The sequence below is a fragment of the Peromyscus leucopus genome, chromosome 16_21 (assembly GCF_004664715.2).
Source record: "Peromyscus leucopus breed LL Stock chromosome 16_21, UCI_PerLeu_2.1, whole genome shotgun sequence".
Lineage (NCBI taxonomy): Eukaryota > Metazoa > Chordata > Mammalia > Rodentia > Cricetidae > Peromyscus > Peromyscus leucopus.
The window spans coordinates 11,878,716-11,896,987 of record NC_051084.1 but is presented as its reverse complement, the minus strand read 5'-3'; the positions used below and the strand labels follow the sequence as shown (position 1 = coordinate 11,896,987).

The 18,272-nt window shown below is 53.2% G+C and overlaps 1 protein-coding gene across 2 annotated transcripts in view; it reads right to left on the bottom strand.

The window, feature by feature from the left end:
• Positions 1–18,272, bottom strand: part of Pnpla1 (patatin like phospholipase domain containing 1) — a 39,195-nt gene that overhangs the window by 6,423 nt on the left and 14,500 nt on the right. For both annotated transcript variants that reach the window (XM_037199780.1, XM_028888439.2), the window contains exons 2-7: positions 11,135–11,367; positions 8,591–8,656; positions 7,418–7,627; positions 6,563–6,623; positions 3,277–3,969; positions 1,366–1,447 (exon numbers count right to left, since the gene is read on the bottom strand). In XM_037199780.1, the coding sequence (XP_037055675.1) occupies positions 1,366–1,447; positions 3,277–3,969; positions 6,563–6,623; positions 7,418–7,627; positions 8,591–8,656; positions 11,135–11,367 (1,345 nt within the window). The remainder of the gene's footprint in view (positions 1–1,365; positions 1,448–3,276; positions 3,970–6,562; positions 6,624–7,417; positions 7,628–8,590; positions 8,657–11,134; positions 11,368–18,272) is intronic.

Below are 18,272 nucleotides of genomic sequence, written 5' to 3'. Positions count from 1 at the left end.
GATGGTGCCAGCCCCAGGAACAAAAGAACAGAGTCAGGATGTCTGATGGTAACCAATTAACCACAAGATGCCCCTCTCCAGAGATAACATGACCTGACCCCGGAGAGGAGTTGTAAAACTCCTGACAAGGCAAACAGACAAGCTAGAATAAGATAAAGTCCAGGCCCGGGAAAAACTGGACCAATCAAGGATGGACCCGTACTAACCCCTTCCCCTCTAAGAAATTTTATGGGTTTTGCCTATAAAAACTAACTTCCCCAAGAAAGAGGGACTCCTCCCTGCCTCACTGTATTGGGTGTAGGAATGAGTCCCTGTCTAGACTTGTATCTGCAGAATAAACCTTGCTATTGCATTCTGGACATCCAATGTCTTCGGTGGTCTCTTTGGGGGGTCACAATCTGGGCATAACAATAGCACACACCTGTCCCGGGACTCGGGGGACAGAGGCAGGGTTCCCAGCTCACTGCTAGCCTGGGCTATGGAGTGAGACCCAGACCCAACAATAGAACAAAGGAACAGAATATTTCAACCCTGCTTCTCTAAAAGACAAAATTGAAGAGGGGCAGGGGTTGTCTTCCACTGGCCAATCCAACTGTTACCCAAACAGCAAGGGATCCTGGGAAATGTAGTTCCCAGGGATCTTCAAAAGCTACAGCTCTCCAGGCCTGTCAAGCCTGCAGAGATGATGGAGAGTGTGCGCTGCACAACCCCAACAACTGAGGCGTTCTCTCCCGGTGGGGCTCCTGCCGCTGTGGTAAACACCCTGACAAAGGCAACCTAAGGCAGAAAGGGTTTATTTGGCTTACTCTTCCAGGTTATAGTCCACCACTGAGAGGAAGTGAGGGCAGCCTGGTCTCATCACATCCACAGTCAAGAGCAGCGAGCAATGCACGCACGCACGTACGCATGCACGCACGCACGCACGCACGCACACACACCACCGCAAGGTTACGGTGCTGGGGTTCGAGCCATGCACCACCACGCCAGCTTCCAAAGGGAGATTCGAGAGTCCATCACACCATCGGGGCTACTGAGGCCAGGATGGTGTGCCTGTTAGGCCTTTCCAGCTGTGGCGTCACCCAAAACCGAGACCCCGGACCAGGAGTGCACACACTGCCATTGCCCTTGAGCAGGGAGCACCCAGTGTGTGTGTGCGGGAGGGAGGCAGTGGGATGGCATTACCCCATCAGTAGGCATGTGGCGCCTCACTGGGGGAGAGAGGGGAGGGTGGGAAGGGCAGCCTGTTGCCCCACAGACTGGGAGAGCTGGGTGCTGCATAGGCAGCCATAAAGGCGGAAACCTCACTCTGCTGGGCCCCTCCCCTGGGCAAGGGCAAGAACATGTCCTGAGGAAGGGAGAACTTACAGCAGAGGCTTCGGCGGCGCTTGCTTCCTGGTGCCGGGTGCTTCTGAGTCGGTCAGCGGTGAAGAGGCGGGAGGCCCTGCGGCTGGAGTGAACACACGGAGGAGTGAGTGGGATGGCAGGTAGGGGGTACCGGGTCGTTTTGTAAGTCACAAGTGACAGCAAAGACGCCAGATGTGGCACAGCACCCCTTTAATCCCAGCAGGCGGGAGGCAGAGGCAGGCGGATCTCTGTGAGTTCGAGGACAGCCTGGTCTACAGAGCGAGTTCCAGGACAGCCAGAGACACAATAGTGAGATGTCAAGAAAAACAATTTTTATAATTTCTTTTTTTCTTTTTTGTTTTTTTGAGACAGGGTTTCTCTGTGTAGCCCTGGCCATCCTGGAACTCACTCTGTACACCAGGGTAGCTTTGAACTCACAGATCCTTCTGCCTCTGCCTTCCAAGTGCTAAGATTAAAGACGTGGGCCACTACACCCAGCAAACATGGTATTTTTTAACTATTTTTTTTAAATTTTATGTGTATGTGTGTTTTGCCTACATGCATGTCTGTTGTGAAATATTTGACTATGTGAAGGTGTGTTACACTCGTTTATGCTGCATTTGTTAACAACATAAAGATGTTTTTGTACAGATGTGTTACACTTCGTTTCGCTTTGTCTACATAAGGCTCCTGATTGGTCTAATAAAAAGCTGAAGGGCCAATAGCTAGGCAGGAGAGGGACAGGTGGGGCTGCTGGGCAGAGAGAATAAATAGAGAGGGGGGAAAAGAAGAGGAGGAGGAGGAGAAAAGAGAGGAGGACGTCCGGGGCCGGAAGCCAGGCGGCCGCCAGCCAGCAGACAGGAGAAGCAGTGAAGGTAAGATGTGCAGAAAGAAAGAAAAGTAAAAAGCCCTGAGGCAAAGCGTGGATGAAGAGAAAACAGGTTAACTTAAGAGCTAGTCAGGAACAAGCCTAAGCTAGGCCAAGCATTCATTACTAATAAGAAGTCTTGGCTGGAGAGATGGCTCAGAGGTTAAGAACACAGGCTGCTCTTCTAGAGGTCCTGAGTTCAATTCCCAGCAACCACATGGTGGTGGCTCACGATCATCTGTAATGAGATCTGGTGCCCTCTTCTGGCCTGCAGGGATACATGCAGGCAGAACACTGTATAATAAATAAATAAATAAATCTTAAAAAAAAAGGAGTCTCCATATCACGACTTGGGAGCTGGCTGGTGGCCTAAAAGAAAAGGCCTGGTATATATGTCTGTGTACATATGTGTACAGTAAACTCTGAGGCCAGAGGTCATGTGGGTGTTGGGAGAGCAGCCGGTGCTCTTAACCACTGAGCCATCTCTCCAGCCCCTCAATTATATTTTTTAGAGAGAATTTCTCACTGATCTGCCTAGGCTCACCAGCCAGTGAGCTCCGGGGATCTGACTGCCTTCATGTACATGCTAGCGTGTACAGACATGAGCTGCTGTACCCAGGTTTTATGTGGGTTCTGGAGATCAAATTTGGGGCCTCATGCGTTTATTTTTGTCAGTTAAATATTTGTATAGATTGTGTGAGTTCCAAATATAGATGGCTTATTATAGTAAAGTCTTTAATATCAACATTAAATTATTTACTTATTATTTATTTGCTTGCTTGTTTGTTTTTTTCAAGACATGGTTTCTCTGTATAACCTTGGCTGTCCTAGAACTCTCTCTGTTGACCAAGCTGGCCTCGAACTCAGAGATTTGCCTGCTACTGCCTCCTGAGTGCTGGGATTAAAGGTGTGCACCACCACTGACTGGTTTATTTTATTTTTTTTAAGGTTTATTTGATTTTAGCCAGTCAATGGTGGTGCATGACTTTAATCCAACCAACTGGTGTTTCTCGGTCCCACATCGTTAATTGCTTGCCTAAGGGCCAGGGCAGGTGGAGTCTCACCTGTGGGCTGCTCTGGGCCCAGCTCCTCCACAGGTGCCAGGGCAGGTGGTGGTGAAGGACTGGAGGGCAGAAGTCCAGGGGCTGCCGTGGCTGCCGTGGCTGCCGTGGCTGCCGTGGCTGCCGTGGCTGCCGTGGCTGCGTGGGAGTGTCTGAGCAGCAGTCCAGAATGACCAAGGGATTCAGGCGCTGTAGCAGGCATTGGTGATCCAGCCTTTGAGCTGTGTGTGTCCGCAGCTGAGGGCGAGGTGAGCAACACTGGCGGTAGGTTTTTTGTGCCTTGGCCGTGGTCGGTGGCCATGTCCAGTTCATGGCCGCCCTTCACTCCTTGCTTCAGGTTTGGAGGTCGAAGATTCATTGGGCAAACGTCACTGGGGCCAGTGGGCGGCCCCGGCCTCATTACTGGGCATGGCTGGGGTGGGGCCGGGGTGGGCTGGGGTGACTCCACAACCCCCCTGACCCTGGATTCCGGTGTCTGCACTGGCGGAGAAGCTGGAGAATGGCCACCCTTTCTGTCCTCTTTGGGAGGCCCCTGTACATGGGGTTGTGAGGAGTCTTCATGGCGGCCCCTCTGGGTTGGGAGGCTCGGCTGATTTTGAGCTGGGGGCTCATGGCCAAGGGCGACCTCTATCTGGCAGTACACTTCCACCCTCGGGAAAATCACCCTCTTGCTGGGAGAGTCAAGGTACACAGCGTCTAGGAAAAAACCACAGCACATCAGATTCGATATTTGAGACGCTCATAGTCTATTATGGGGTGTGTGCTGAATCTACATGAATCCATTACGTGACCAGCTGCTGTGGTGGTGCAGAGGCAAGAGTCTGTAGGGACAGAGGACAGATTAAGAGGGATTTGGCAATAAGAAGTGAGGGAAGGTGGGGAATCATAAAAGGGCTCCAGGAAACTTTTGTTTTCTTGTTTGAGACAAGGTCTCGTGTAGCTCAGGCTGGCCTGGCCTCACACTTAGTATACAGCCAAGGATGACCTTGAGCTTCTGGTCCCCCTGCTCCTGTCTCCCCAGTTCTGCGATTACCTCATGTACCACACTGCCAGATTTATAAAGTACTGGAAATTAAAACTAGGTTTTCATGCGTGCTAGGCCAGCAATCTGAGCCTCAGCACCAGCCTCTCCAGAAAACCTTGGGGGTGCATGGGTAGGAGGACCTTGTGTGTGTGCGCGTGCATGCGTGCGTGCATGCGTGCGTGCGTGCGTGTGTGTGTGTGTGTGTGTGTGTGTGTGTGTGTGTGCTGGCCACAGCTGGGTGCAGATTGGCATCCTTCAGCTCCCTCCTGGTTTTTCATGCCGGGGGGTGCTGGCCCCCCAACTGCGGGAATAACTGGGTGGATGAGAGCTTTTTCAAGGAAGGGCGGGGAGAAAGGGGGGGTCCAGAGTGTGGTGACTGCCTCCCCCGCAATAATAAGCAAGCTGAGTGCTTCCAAGTGGCGGGTGGGGACTCATAGTGAGGCTCTGGGTAGCAGCGGGAATTTCCCAGCAGCTCCTGATCACATCCGGTGCCAGCAGAAAAATCCAAGAGGCCCCGCGTGAGGGAGAAAGGGACTCATGCGTGTGCGCTGGCGCCACCTGGTGGGGGGTGCGCACATCACAAGGAGCCTGGGAAGAACCTGGGCTTCCTTGGCAGGGGGACAGGCACCTGCGGAGGTAGTTGAGCTGTGACCCAGGTGCAGAGGGGTGTGCCCTGGGCTGGGGAAACGGAGTCGCCTCCCAAATCTAAGCATCAAATCATAGGATCTTCCTGACCTCAAGTCCCCGACAAACACCATCACCCAGGAGAGAGTGGAGGGCTCCCCAGCTGGTGGCCAAATGATACTGGCCAACCCCCTCATCCTTCAGGCTCTGGGAGAAAAAAAACGGGTGCATGACTCTGATGTGAAACCACCATCGATGTGCCTTTCGTATTCACAGTAAAACTCTCGGAGGTAGTCACTACCATTGCCCCCCCCCACACCTTTACAGATGAGGAAACTGAGGCCCCAGGAGATTCATTACTGAACGCTCCATAGCATGAAGCTGTCAGGAGCTGGGGTACAAGCCCTTCTTTACAAAACTAGCAATGAGACTCAGAGGGCAGAAGTGATTTTTCCCAGACACACAGCTTCGGGGTGAGGCTGGGAAGGACTTGTTTCCAAAACCCTTGGTGCGCTCTCTCTCTCTCTCTCTCTCTCTCTCTCTCTCTCTCTCTCTCTCTCTCTCCTTCCCTTCCTCCCATCATTCTGTTTTCTCAAGTCCCTGGATGCACCACCCCTTGTCTTACACAATGCTGGGGATTGAACCCAGGGCATTGGGCATGCCAGGCAAACTCTCTGCCAACCGACCTACTTTGTTTTGAATTTCATAAATATGTGTTTAGAAATAGCCTGAGCACTGACCCACATGTCAGCCCAGGACCCAGGAGAAAGCAAGGAAGAGGTAAGGGAGCTGGAGAAGGCAGGAAGCCAATATGAAGAAAGAATGTATTTCTAGTGTACGTTACAGTATATATTATAGAAAATATCATTCAAACCCAAGTTTCACTCCAAATATTTCTTTTCCCAGGGTATCTTTTTTTTTAAGTCACAGAGATGTGTAAGCTTATCAGAATAAGGAATGCTTGGAACTCAAAGGCACGACACCATGTTTGACAAGACATTGATAGAAAATTGTGTAGCTACCCTGAGATCACAGGAGAAAGGCTGGGCCAGTGTTAGGTAAGCGCCCTTTGCCCTGGACTCCCTCCACCTGGAACCAGATTCTGAGGAGGTAACCCTGAGTGCAGACGCTTGCCACATCTTCCCGGAGCTTGAGCGTTTCCCCTCTGTACTTTTTCTATGATCTGATGGAGACTAGAGGAGACCTGGGTTGGGTCCAAACCAGCAAAGGACAATGGCTCTTCCCTTTGATTCACTGGTTACAAAGTCACTCAAATGTAACTAGTCACATCCCAGCTGGCCTGGAAGAAGCCATAGCCAAGGATGACCTTGAACTTCTGATCCTCTAGCCTTCTCGTGAGTGCCAGCATCCACTCACGCACCACCCCTGTCTTACACAATGCTGGGGATTGAACCCAGGGCTTTGGGCATGCCAGGCAAACTCTCTGCCAACCGACCTGCTTTGTTTTGAATTTCATAAATATGTGTTTAGAAATAGCCTGAGCACTGACCCACATGTCAGCCCACAGCCACAGCGGCCCAGCTTTCTTGGCTATACCTAAGGAACAGTCCTCTACCCAGAATTCCATTCCCACCCCTGCCACACTCCTTGCCCTCCCTTCCCCAGGCCCTGGCTACTCACTCAGCCTCCGCAGGTATGAAACGGCATCGTCATAGCCCCGATAGTAGTAATCCTGCAGGGTCTGGGCCGTGACACAGGAAAAGGAACAAGGTTGCGGTCACTGTCCCTGCTCATCGCCATGCTCTGCATGCTGACACCCCCCTCCTACCCAAGGCCATGTCCACAAGCCCTGCCCAGGAGAGCGGGGAAGCGGTTGCTGACATGGTGGGCGTGGCAGCATGTCAGTCTCCCGCTGCCGCCGGAGTGTCACCAACCTCCCTGCAGGAGAGGGTGGGGTGTTTCTGGGGAACCAGAGACCGCACATCTGGGTCACAGGAAGGATAGTGTTTGGGGTCTGGGTTCAAGTCCCAGCGCTACCCTTCACTGACTGTGTGGTTGTAACCACTCACAGTCTCAGTTTCTCCACCTGTCAAATGGGTATAATGGTGGTATCTTTGCAGAGGATGTTGGGAGGGGTGTGTGAGAGGTTCCCTCCACAAAGCTTTTTCAGCGGAGGGCTGATTTGGAAACACTTTGGTCTCTGCCAATTCAGATTCTGTCACAGGACTTAGTTTGTTTTGAGACAGGTTGGCATGTAGCTCAGGCTAACCTCGAACTCCCTGTGCATCTAAGGATGACTTTAAACTTCCACCTGTGCCTACATCCCCAGCTGGGATTACAGATGTGCATCACTGTGCTCAGTTTATGCAGTACTGGGGCTCAAACCCAGGGCTTCCAGCATGCTAGGCCAGCACTCTGCCAGCTGAGTCCTGTTCGCTTTTTAGCAATCTTTTAAACTTGGACCCTTTGAGGGGAGAGCCACAGCACCGGGGTCCCCTCTGATCCGGTCCCCCCCCCCACCCTCCTGTCTCTCACCACCAGGTCTGGGGGGAACAACGCATGTGTCATGCGGGTGATGTTCTCCAGGGAGAACTGGAAGGAGAAGTTGAACATCCGGAAGTCGTGGAAGATGGCAGGGCAATCTCTCGGACAGATATCTTGCTGGCTGCTGAAGGTGGAGATGGTGATGGAGTCCGTCCAGAAGGCACAGGGCTGCATGCTGGTGAAGCCACCATCAATATACCTCTGCGGGGAAGACAGGCGACACTCAACCAGAGAGGACGCGGAGGACCTGGGGCCATGGGACATCAGGGCCACAAGACCTTTGGGACCAGCCTTGAGGCTGAGGTCACTTGCTGTGTCTACAGTAGCCTCAGGACTCCTAACCTACCGCTCTGACCCTGGGCTGTCCTCCCTCTGCCATCCTGGTGATGCCGGCCTCCATGTGGTGTCCATGGAGACCACGCCCCTCCCATGGCCTCCCAGTGCACCCACCTCCAGCTCCTTTCTTTTGGGGGGGGGGCTCCTGTCGGTTTCCTCTCCTATGAACTGAACAAGAGATGACCACTACGGAGGCTCTGTGCCCCGTGGGAGCCTGAGGAAGGCTTGCTGACAGAGCATGATGTCTGGACCGGGGGTTACATCCCCAAGACTCAGACTGTAGCCAGGAGACGGGTCAATGGTCACCTTGAGGTCAGCCAGAGGTGCAGAATCCTGGCCTGCCCAGATCTACCGAAGCGGGTTGTTTTAGGACTCCTCAGAGTTAATCATGGGCACATGGAAGCCTGTGACCACTGGCCCAGATGGCCCCGAAGGTCTCCTCAGGCAGGGTCTCAGGTCCCTGCGCCCTGCGCACTGTCTTCTGGGAGAACGCGACAAGCCTTGGAACCCTGACTTGCTGAGTCCTCTACAGGGTGGGTAGGTCTAGAGAGGGCCCTGAACCAGCTGGAGGAGGCTCCCCTTAAAAACCCAGGCATCCGGGGTTGGGGATTTAGCTCAGTGGTGGAGCGCTTGCCTAGCAAGTGCAAGGCCCTGGGTTCGGTCCTCAGCTCTGGGGGACGGGGGGGGGGGGGGGGGGAGGGGACGGACACGGGGGACGGGGGACACAAAAGACCAAAAACCCAGGCACCCGTCAACATGAGAAATTCTGGGTGGAAAATGTTCCTCCCCTTAGGACGCCCTGGGGTCTCAGCTCCCCCAGTCACTCACCTCACCCCGGTAGGTCGGGGGGATGAAGCCGCAGTAGACAGGAACAAAGCAGCTGCAGTACAGGGCCTGTGGAGAGACGGGCTGAGATGCCACAGGCCCTGGAGTAGGTGCCTCTGACCCCTGACCTCTGACCCCTGACCTCTGACCCCTACCGGTCCCCAGCTCCCTAAAGTACTGGCCTGGGACACAGAGTCTTTCATTCAGTTCCCAGGCTATCCTTAGTAGGGTCGTAGGTAGTCTACTGGGTTAGTCAGACCCGACGTCCTAAGGAGGGGGTGGCCTTGCCATATCCAGAGGCTCTGCTGACCGCCAGCCTTCCATGAACCTGCGGCTGTCCTGGACCAGGCCCTGGCCTCAAAGGAGGCTGAGAAGCCGTCCTTGGGAGTGTGCAGGAGCGGGGAGGTGAAGGAGGTGAGCATGGCTGATGTGGCCCCGGAGGAGAGACAGGGCAGGGCGGGATGAAGGGACGGCAATATGGTAAGCCGCAGAGGCTGGACCGGAAGCGAGGAGGAATAGCTTGAAGCAGATGTGGCCTGGTTTGGGTGTGGTGAGCTATGATGTCGTGGTAAGAGTGGGAGCTGGGAGAGGCTGGGAGGGAGACGGCAGCCATGGCAGCCATGGGCGTGAGGGGGGGTCCCTCACAGAGTGGAGAAAGAGTCACCTTAGGGTTCTGCTGCTTGTTCACCCCAACCTCTCAGGACTGGGCCAGACTTGGGGAGAGGAGGCTGAGAGCTGGCATAGGCTGGGGGAGTGGAGGAGAGTGGAGACAGGCAGTCTCATGAAGGAAAGCTGAACAAAGCCAGGTCTGGTCAGTGGTCACAGCTGGTCACTAGAGTCTGTCTCTGAGAGCTCAGCACAGTGCCATCCACGTCAGGGTGGGTGTGAACTTATCTAAGCGGGAAACTGGAGGGAAAAGTCAGCCATTTTTTGTTTATTGACTTTTTTTTTTTTTTTTGAGACAGGGTTTCTCTGTGTAGCCCTGACTATCCTCGAACTCACTCTGTAGACCAGGCTGGCCTCAAACTCATAGAGATCCACCTGCCTCTGCCTCCTGAGTGCTGAGATTAAAGGCGTGCACCACCACAGCCCGGCTTTTTATTTTTTATTTTTAAAGATTTATTTTATGTGTATGAATGTTTCACCAACATTTATATCTGGGCACAACTTGTATGCCTGGTGCTTCTGAGGTCAGAAGAGGGGGTCAGAGCCCCTGGAACTGGAGTTACAGATGCTTGTGAGCCGCCATGTCGTTGCTGGAAACTGAACCCAGGTCCTCTGGAGGAGCAGCCAGTGTTCTTAAACACTGAGCCATCTCTTCAGTCCCATTAATCCTTTTTAAAAATGTCTATGCCATGTGGTGGGGGTGCACACCTTTAATCCCAGTAATGAGGAGACAGAGGCAGGCAGATCTCTGAGTTCCTGGCCATCCTGGTCTGCAGATGAGTTCCAGGATAGCTAAGGCTACACAGAGAAACTGTCTCAAAAAAGAAAATAAATAAATAAAATAAAATAAAAATATTTACTTTTGGGGGCTGGAGAGATGGCTCAGAGGTTAAGAGCACTGGCTGCTCTTCCAGAGGTCCTGAGTTCAATTCCCACCAACCACATGGTGGCTCACAGCCATCTGTAATGAGATCTGGTGCCCTCTTCTGGCCTGCAGAGATATGTGCAGGCAGAACTCTGTATACATAATAAATAAATATATCTTTAAAAAAATATTTACTTTTATTTGTGTGTATGTATATATGTGTGTGTGTGTGTGTGTGTGTGTGTGTGTGTGTGTGTGTGCCCTGTGTATGAGTGCCCAAGAGGCCAGAAAAGGGCATTGGATCCCTTGGATCCCCTGGAGCTGGAGTTAGAGATGGTGATGAGCCACTCAATATGGATTTGGTGACTAAACTTGGATCCTCGAAACAACAGGTGCTCTTAAAATGGCCCCTACCTTTCTAGACAGGGTCTCCTGTAGCTCAGGCTGGTCTCAGCCTTGCTGTGTGTGGATGGCCTTGAACTTCTGATCACCTCTGCTTATATGTGGGGGTGGCACCCAGGGCCTCCTGCGGGGTAGGCAGGCACTACCAACTGAGCTACAGCCCCAGCCAGATAATTCAATCTCTGTCAGGGCTCATGAGGACCGAGCGGGAGCATGGGTACTGTTCCTTATCCTTTCTAAAGCTGGGGGTATGCTGAGACCCAGGCCTGGAGGTCTCTGGACTTGGGGGGCCACCACTAGGCTTCTGAAGCCCCAGATGCAGCCCAGAGGCCCTGCAGGGTGTAGGCAGAGGAAGGGAACTTGGTGTGGAAGGGCTGGTGGCGGACTCTGGCTGGTGGCGGGCCTCTCTCTGTCACCTCCTGTGAAACTGCTCCTGGCGGAGATGCAGGCAGGAAGGAAGCAAAGAGCCAGGCAAGCAGGGAGGGGAGGAAGGAAGGAGGCTGGGACCCAGCTACACGGGGCTGGGACTGAGCTGCACGGGGCTGCGCGGGGCTGGGACGGAGCTGCACGGGGCTGCCCGGGGTCCCCCAGGGGCGGCACAATCAGGGCCTTGCCTCGATGAGCTCCTCCTTGGACCTGTACTCTGAGACCACCACGTTCTCTCCGTCCGTGACTCTGGTGAGGCTCACGTGCAGCTTCCCGGTGGCGAACTTGTAGGAGTCTTCGGGCAGCACGTTGTACAAAAACTGTCGCATCATCTGAACCATCTTGCAGGATGGGGACAGAGGTCCCAGGAAGTACTTCTTCACCTCGGCCAGGCCGGCGTTCAGCACTCTGAGGTACTCCTCTGTGGAGGGAAACAGGAGAGGTGCACCATCAGCCAGCAGTGCAGGACTAATGGGGGGCGGGTGCTGGGGTCCACAGCAGTCTCCTAGTGAGATCTGAGCTTGCTTTACACAGCAGGGCTGCATCAGGGGATGGCTTGACCACGGATGTGGTTACAGGTGTTTGGAATGCTTTGCACTTGGCTACGCTAGGGGGAGGTCTTTTGCTCCACCCCTTGGCATTCCTTTAAAAGCCCTTCTTTAGTAGAGACAGAAGGGGCTGGTGGGTTTTGACCCAGGCCCTCCCGAGACTATCCTGTGTTTCTATCTGTCTCTCTCCTCTATATTTCTATCTAAATATTTCTCACTTCTCCCTGCTCAAGAGTGCCCTGGGGTAAAAAGTGGGAGCAGACCCCCCACGGGGTCTCCATGGGGTCATCCCCTCAGTGATATCACCACTTTACCCCACAGCTCATAGGGACGAGGCCTGGGATCCACAAGCCTGGGGTACTCAGGAACAGGCCCCGTGGACGGCACAGAGCCATGAAGGAGGAAGTCCCAGGTCTCCCACAGCTAGGGACCCGGGTGTCCTGCTTCTGACTGTGTGTGACCACACAACAGAAACGTTCAGTGGCTAAAAGATATTTTCTCCCTGCAAACAGCTCCCCCAGCCGCCTGTGCCCATGCCTGAGGTCTGCTACCAGGTGGGTTTCTGAGAGACTCACTTTGTAGACCAGGCTGGCCTCGAACTCACAGAGATCTGCCTGGCTCTGCCTCCCAAGTGATGGGACTAAAGGAGTGTGCCACCACTGCTAGCCGTATGAGATTCTTATGCTTAGAGGCCACATACCCTGGACAGGCCTCAGCCTCACTGAGTAGCAGAGGATGACCTTGAACTCCTGATCCTTCTGTACCCGCAATAGTGCTGGGATTATAGCCCGTGCCATGCTTGGTTAAGGCTGAGCCGGGGAGAATCCAGGACTTCGTGCATGCCGGGCGTGAACTCTGACAACTTGGCTCTAGTCCCTTTCTGACAGGCAGGTTGTATCAAATTCATTTTTATTCATGTGTAAGTGTGTGCATGTGTGTGTGTGTGTGTGTGTGCGTGCGTGCGTGTGCTCACAGAAGCTAGAAGAGGGTGAGGGATCCCCGCAGCTGGGAGCCGTCTGACATGACTGCTGGGAATTGAACTTCCATCCTCTGCAAGAGCAGCAAGTGCTCTTTTTTTTTTTTTAACTTGAACTTTTTATAAACAAACAAAAAAAAAATATGGAATGGATCACGAATTTGTGCTCTTAACCAATGAGTCGTCTCTCCAGTCCCACAAACATCGTTTTTTCTTGGTGCCCGGGATTGAACTCAGGGCTTTGCACAAGTTAAGCCTGTCCTTGACCACTGAACCACACCACCAGTCCCTCCACAAATGTCTCCTATGAAAAATTTCGCTGTCAGTTCCTGTCATGAATATGCAACAGGGACGTGTGCGGTCCTGAGCTCGCTCTCCGCCGTGGGAGGCAGCCAAGTGGAGGCTGCATGTGCTGCGCTGTCAGAGCGCTTATCAGCGAGATCCGAGCGTGGGCGGGAAGGGCCCAGTCTTTCCAGCTCGGAGAGTCTGGTTCCGAGTGCCTGGCAATCAATCGGTCCACAGCAGACACACAGAGGAGGTAACTGATTTGCCCAAGGTCACACACACGACAAATTGGACACAATGAAAGGACAGTTTATTCCTGTCACATTTTATAGTTCACAGATTGTACGCCACTGGTCTAACCTTGGAGACCACTCTACTAATGCTGAAGTACCACTGTACAGACCTGGAAACTGAGGCAGGGTAAGTGTCTTGCCTGAAGTCACATAGGCAGGAAATGTTAGTTTAATGTTGTTGTTTTTCTGACTCCGAACTATCACCCACACCCAGACGACATCTGCATCAATAGTAGGGACCCATACCTTGCTGTGAGTCCATTGCACAGCTCTTGCCTGGGAGCCGGAAGCCTGGCAATCTCAGCAACTTCACGCATAGGCATGAGCAAACAGCATCTCCCCTCTAGGAGGGTGGTGGCCAGCGGGAGAGTGTTCCTGGCAAATGGCTACAAGGTTTCAGGTCACTGAACTGGTCTCACCCAGAAGGCAAGTTAGAATGGAGACATGTGCTTTTGGGAATTGGTTTCAGGTAGCCCAGGCTGGCCTCAGACTCACTCACTATATGGCCAAGAGTGACCTTGAACTCCCGACCCCCCCCTTCACCCGACTTCCCAGCATGCACCACCATCAGATGAACTGTTTAAAACTGTTTATTATTTAGGTATGCATATCCCTGCCCCAGTTACGTGCACCATGAGTTTACAGGTTCCCTCAGAGGTCAGAGGGCGATAGGTCCCCTGGAACGGGAGTTACAGGTGGTTGTGAGCTGCCAAGTGGGCACTGGGACTCGAACCCAGGACCACTGGAAGAGCGGCCGGTGCTCTTAACTGCTGACTCATCTCTCCAGCCCTGTTTTTGAGTTCTTCACAGGAGGTCAGTGGCCTCCTCCTCTCCAGCCCTGCTTCAGCTTGTTCTACGGGTAGTGGCGGTGCCCGGGATGATGCAAGGACCCGTGCTTCTGTCACAGGAAGCACACCTACTCATGTGGGGACACACCAGACAGGTCAGATGCAGGCAGGCAGGCATGCAGCCACAAGTCTGCTGCGGTCCCAGCATTCGGGAGGTAGAGGCAGGCAGGCGGATCGGGAGTTTGAGGATAGCCTGGGCTACACGACCCTGCCTCAAACAAACAAACAAACAAACAAACAAACAACAACAACAAGCCCAAACCTAAACAAGACAGAAATGCAGAGAAACAGAAAGAAAAAGAAAGCCCCAGAATTCCTCCACGTGGAAATGAATGTTTGGCCTATGTCCTTAGGTCATCTATATTGTTTTCACTCTCACAGGGAGCTGTGCCATGTATTATTGTGCACACTTGTCACTTACTTTTTAAACCTAATATATGATGCATATATTTATTTGCCAATAAATACCTATGTATTTATTGTTTACTTGTTTCGGTGTGTGTGTGTGTGTGTGTGTGTGTGTGTGTGTGTGTGTGTGTGTGTATGTGTGTGTGTGTGTGTGTGTGTGTGTGTGTGTGTGTGGTAGATGCACCTCCCTTTGCATGTGCCCATAGAGGCCGTGATCTCTCACTGACCCTGGAGCTCACAGTCCCCACCTGACCAGCTGGCCATCCAGCCCCTGGGTCCTTTTCTCTGTGCCCCACCCCCACCCCAGTGCTGGGTTACAAGGTCACAACTCCACATTCAGCTGTTAATGTTGGTCCTGGGGACCTGAACTCGGGTCCTCATGCCTACAGCAAGCTCTTTACCCCTGGACCATTCCCCTGGCCCTGTTTTTAGTGTGTGTGTGTGTGTGTGTGTGTGTGTGTGTGTGTGTATACAGGATGGTTGTGGCGGTCAGAGGACAACTTCCTGGAGTCAGTTTCCCCTTTCACCACGTCTGTTCCAGGAACTGAACTCACTGTCAGGCTCTGAGGCAAGCAAGACCTTTCTTTACCTATGGACCCTCCTGTTGGCCCCTATATGTAGCCCAGGCTGGCCTTGAACTCACTACTGCAGTGGATAATGACCTTGAACTCTAGATGCACCTGCCTCCACCTCTTCAGTGCTGGAATTATAGACCTGTGTCACCATGCCTGTCTCGAAACACAAGTTTATAATGTCTTTTAACAAAATAGCCTGTAACCAGGTGGTGGTGCATGCCTTTAATCCCAGCACTCGGGAGGCAGAGGCAGGCGGGATCTCTGTGAGTTCGAGGCCAGACTGGGTTACAGAGTGAGTTCCAGGACAGCCGGGGATACACAGAGAAACCTTATCTTGAAAAACAACAAACAAACAAACAAAAAAAAGGAAGGGAGGGAGGGAGGAAAGAAAAGGAAGAGCTAGCCTGTGAGATGGCTCCGTGGGTAAAGTCTCTTGCTGCCAAGCCTGGCAGCCTGAGTTCCACGACCCACAAGGGAGAAGGAGAGGACCTGACTCCTCCAAGCTGTGCTCTGACGCCCACAGGTGCCTGCACACCCACCAGCGAACATGCTGTACTGGCTACTGTTTCTGCCGCTGCGAGAAAACGCTACGACCAAGACAACACAAGGAAGGAGGGTTGGCTTGGGCTCAGGGCAGAGGGGAAGAGTCTGTCATGACATGGGAACGTGGCAGCAAGCAGCAGAAATGGCGGCCGGAGCGGAAGCTGAGGGCTCACCATTGGAACCACAAGCCAAGGGCAAAGAGAGTGCTAACTGGGAATGGCTCAGGCTCTTGAGCTCACAGCCCACCCCCAGGGAAACACCTCTTCCAGCAAGGCTGCTTACACCTCCTGAACAGACCCAAACAGTTCACACAACCTGGGACCAAGCATTCAAACATCGGATCCTATGGGGGACATTCTCATTCAAACTGCCACACCCCCCCCCCACACACACACAGTTTTAGAGATTAGCCTGCCACAGGACTGGAAAGATGGCCCAGTGGTTAAGAGCACTGGCTGCTCTCTCAGAGGACCCAGGCTCAACACCCAACACCCACCTAGGACTCACAACCATCGGTAACTCCAGTTCCAGGACATCCAACGCCCCCTTCTGGCCTCTGTGGGCATTGCATGCACGTGGTGCCCAGACATGCATGCACTCATAAAACACAAATAGATGAATTATAATATATACATATACCAGGAGGAACAATCCATGCTAAATTCTCTGCCCATGCCCTGGATTCTTCTCTTTAGGACAAACTCTTAGACGTGGGAGTGCGGGGTCAAAGGTCTACATGTCTAAAGTGCTTATTTTAATTGTGGCTCTAGAACTAGAACAGGATTCACTCTGAGCTGATGCTCACCCACCCAGTAGGGAGGGTGTGACAGGGATGAGCAGTGGCAGAAAGAGAGAAAATAGTGTTGACATTTCCAGGGTCCTTACATCTGAAAATGGTTCGCTCTGGGAATCAACTGTGTACCGCCTAGACACGCACAGCCGGGGAGGGAGGGGGCGGCTGTCTGGCTCCTCTCCGCCTGGCATTTGCTTTCAAATTCTCAGTGCAGGCACACAACCAAAGGTCCCCATCTCTCTGCGTCTTGTCTCTCTCCTGGTTTCCGTGTGTCTGTCCTCGGGGACAGATGGTCTCTCTCGCTCCCCCCCCCCTCTTTTTTGGTGATGGGAAGAGAGAGGGATAACTAAGCAGGTTAAACAAGTCTCCTGGGGTGGAGAATCAAGGACCAGCAGGTGTGATGGCTCCTGCCTGTCACCCCTGAGCTCAAGAGGTCGAGGTAGGAGGATTGCTTCAAGGTCGAAGAGAATCTGGTCTACATAGAGTTTTCCAGCCATGCTCACAGGATGAGACCCTGAGAGAGGAGAAAGAAAGGAGAGAGGGGAGAGAGAGGAGAGAGAGAGAGAGAGAGAGAGAGAGAGAGAGAGAGAGAGAGAGAGAGAGAGGAGGGGGAGAGAGGGAGAGAAGAGGGAGAGAGGGAGACAGAGAGAAGGAGGAAGGAGAGAGAGGGGGGAGAGGAGAGGAGAGACAGAGAGAGGAGGGAGAGAGTGGATTAAGCCCCGCCCGCCCGCTGCTGGGTTTGGAGTCTTCTTTATGCACCCTTGATTTCCCAGCACTTTCCCCCACCCTCTGGGATGGTTACTGTCATCAACTAGAAAGGACCTAGAGCCACCTAGGAGACAAACTCCTGGCCATGTGTGTCAGAGACATTCTAGATTGAGTTCATTGAGGGGGCAAGACCTGCTCTGAATGGGGCAGTGCCAAGGCACAGGCTGGGGTCCTGGGCTGCCTAAAGAGAAAGGGGCTGAGTGGCAGCGTCCAGCCCCCTCTGCTTCCCGAGCAGCCGCCTGGAGCTCCTGCCAGTCACAATGGACGGCACCGCACTGTGAGCCCAACAAAGCCTTCCTTCCTTAAGTTGGTGTTTTTGTCAGGTGTTTGTGTGGCCGCCATAAGTAGCGGCAATCTCCAGGCTGCCAGGCTCCTTTGGTCATGGTTTCTACACTAACCACAGCAACACCGGGTGTGAAGGCAGCGTCTTGGGCTCCGTATGCTCTGCTCAGCAGCTCCAGGTTAGCTGCCCCCACCCAGTCCCCACCAGCCGCATCTACTTCCGTTCTGAGGAGGCGGTTCTCCCCTCTCGTCAGGATGCTGAATCTGCAGAGACCCTCCAGGAGCCTCTCAGATAGCCTGGGAATCCTCCAGGGCCAACATTCCGCCACCCAGCCAGTCTCCAGGACGGTGGTGGATGCTCGTGTTTGTTCAGCAGTGAGATCGTTGAGAGAGAAGAAACTTGCTTGACTCCGTAGCAAAAACCCGGCTGTGAGGTCACGCAAGCAGACAGACAGCAGAATCGATTATGATATACGATCTCATATACCCCAGGCTGGCCTCCAACTTACTATATTGCCAAGAATGACCTTCAACCCTGATCCCCCCCTCTGCATCTCCCAAGGGATGAGATTACAGGAGGGGGTACTGTTCCCCAAGAATCAATTGTGTTGACTAGTGTGGTCACGTCAGGCTTCATAAACGCAAGAAGCTTCAATATGATGCTGTGGTGGGGAGTCTGGGGATGGCAGTGTGGAGCCACAGCACCGAGTTTCAGCTGCTGGGGGGGGGGGTCTTGAACATCTTCTACAACACATGCGTATACCGCAAAGCCAAGCAGCTTTGGCTCAAATCCCAGGGTCACACAAGCCATCTGGGGCATCACTGGTTAGTTAAGTACCTTTATGCGACCTCAATTTCACTGTCTATCAAGTAAGGGGAAAGGGTCCAGCGAGATGGCTCTGCAGGCAAAGGCACTTGCCACTTAGCCTGAGGTCTCTCCCTGGGACCCATAGAGGAGAGAATTAATTCGTGGAAATTGTCTGCTGACCTCCGCAAAGCACATGTAC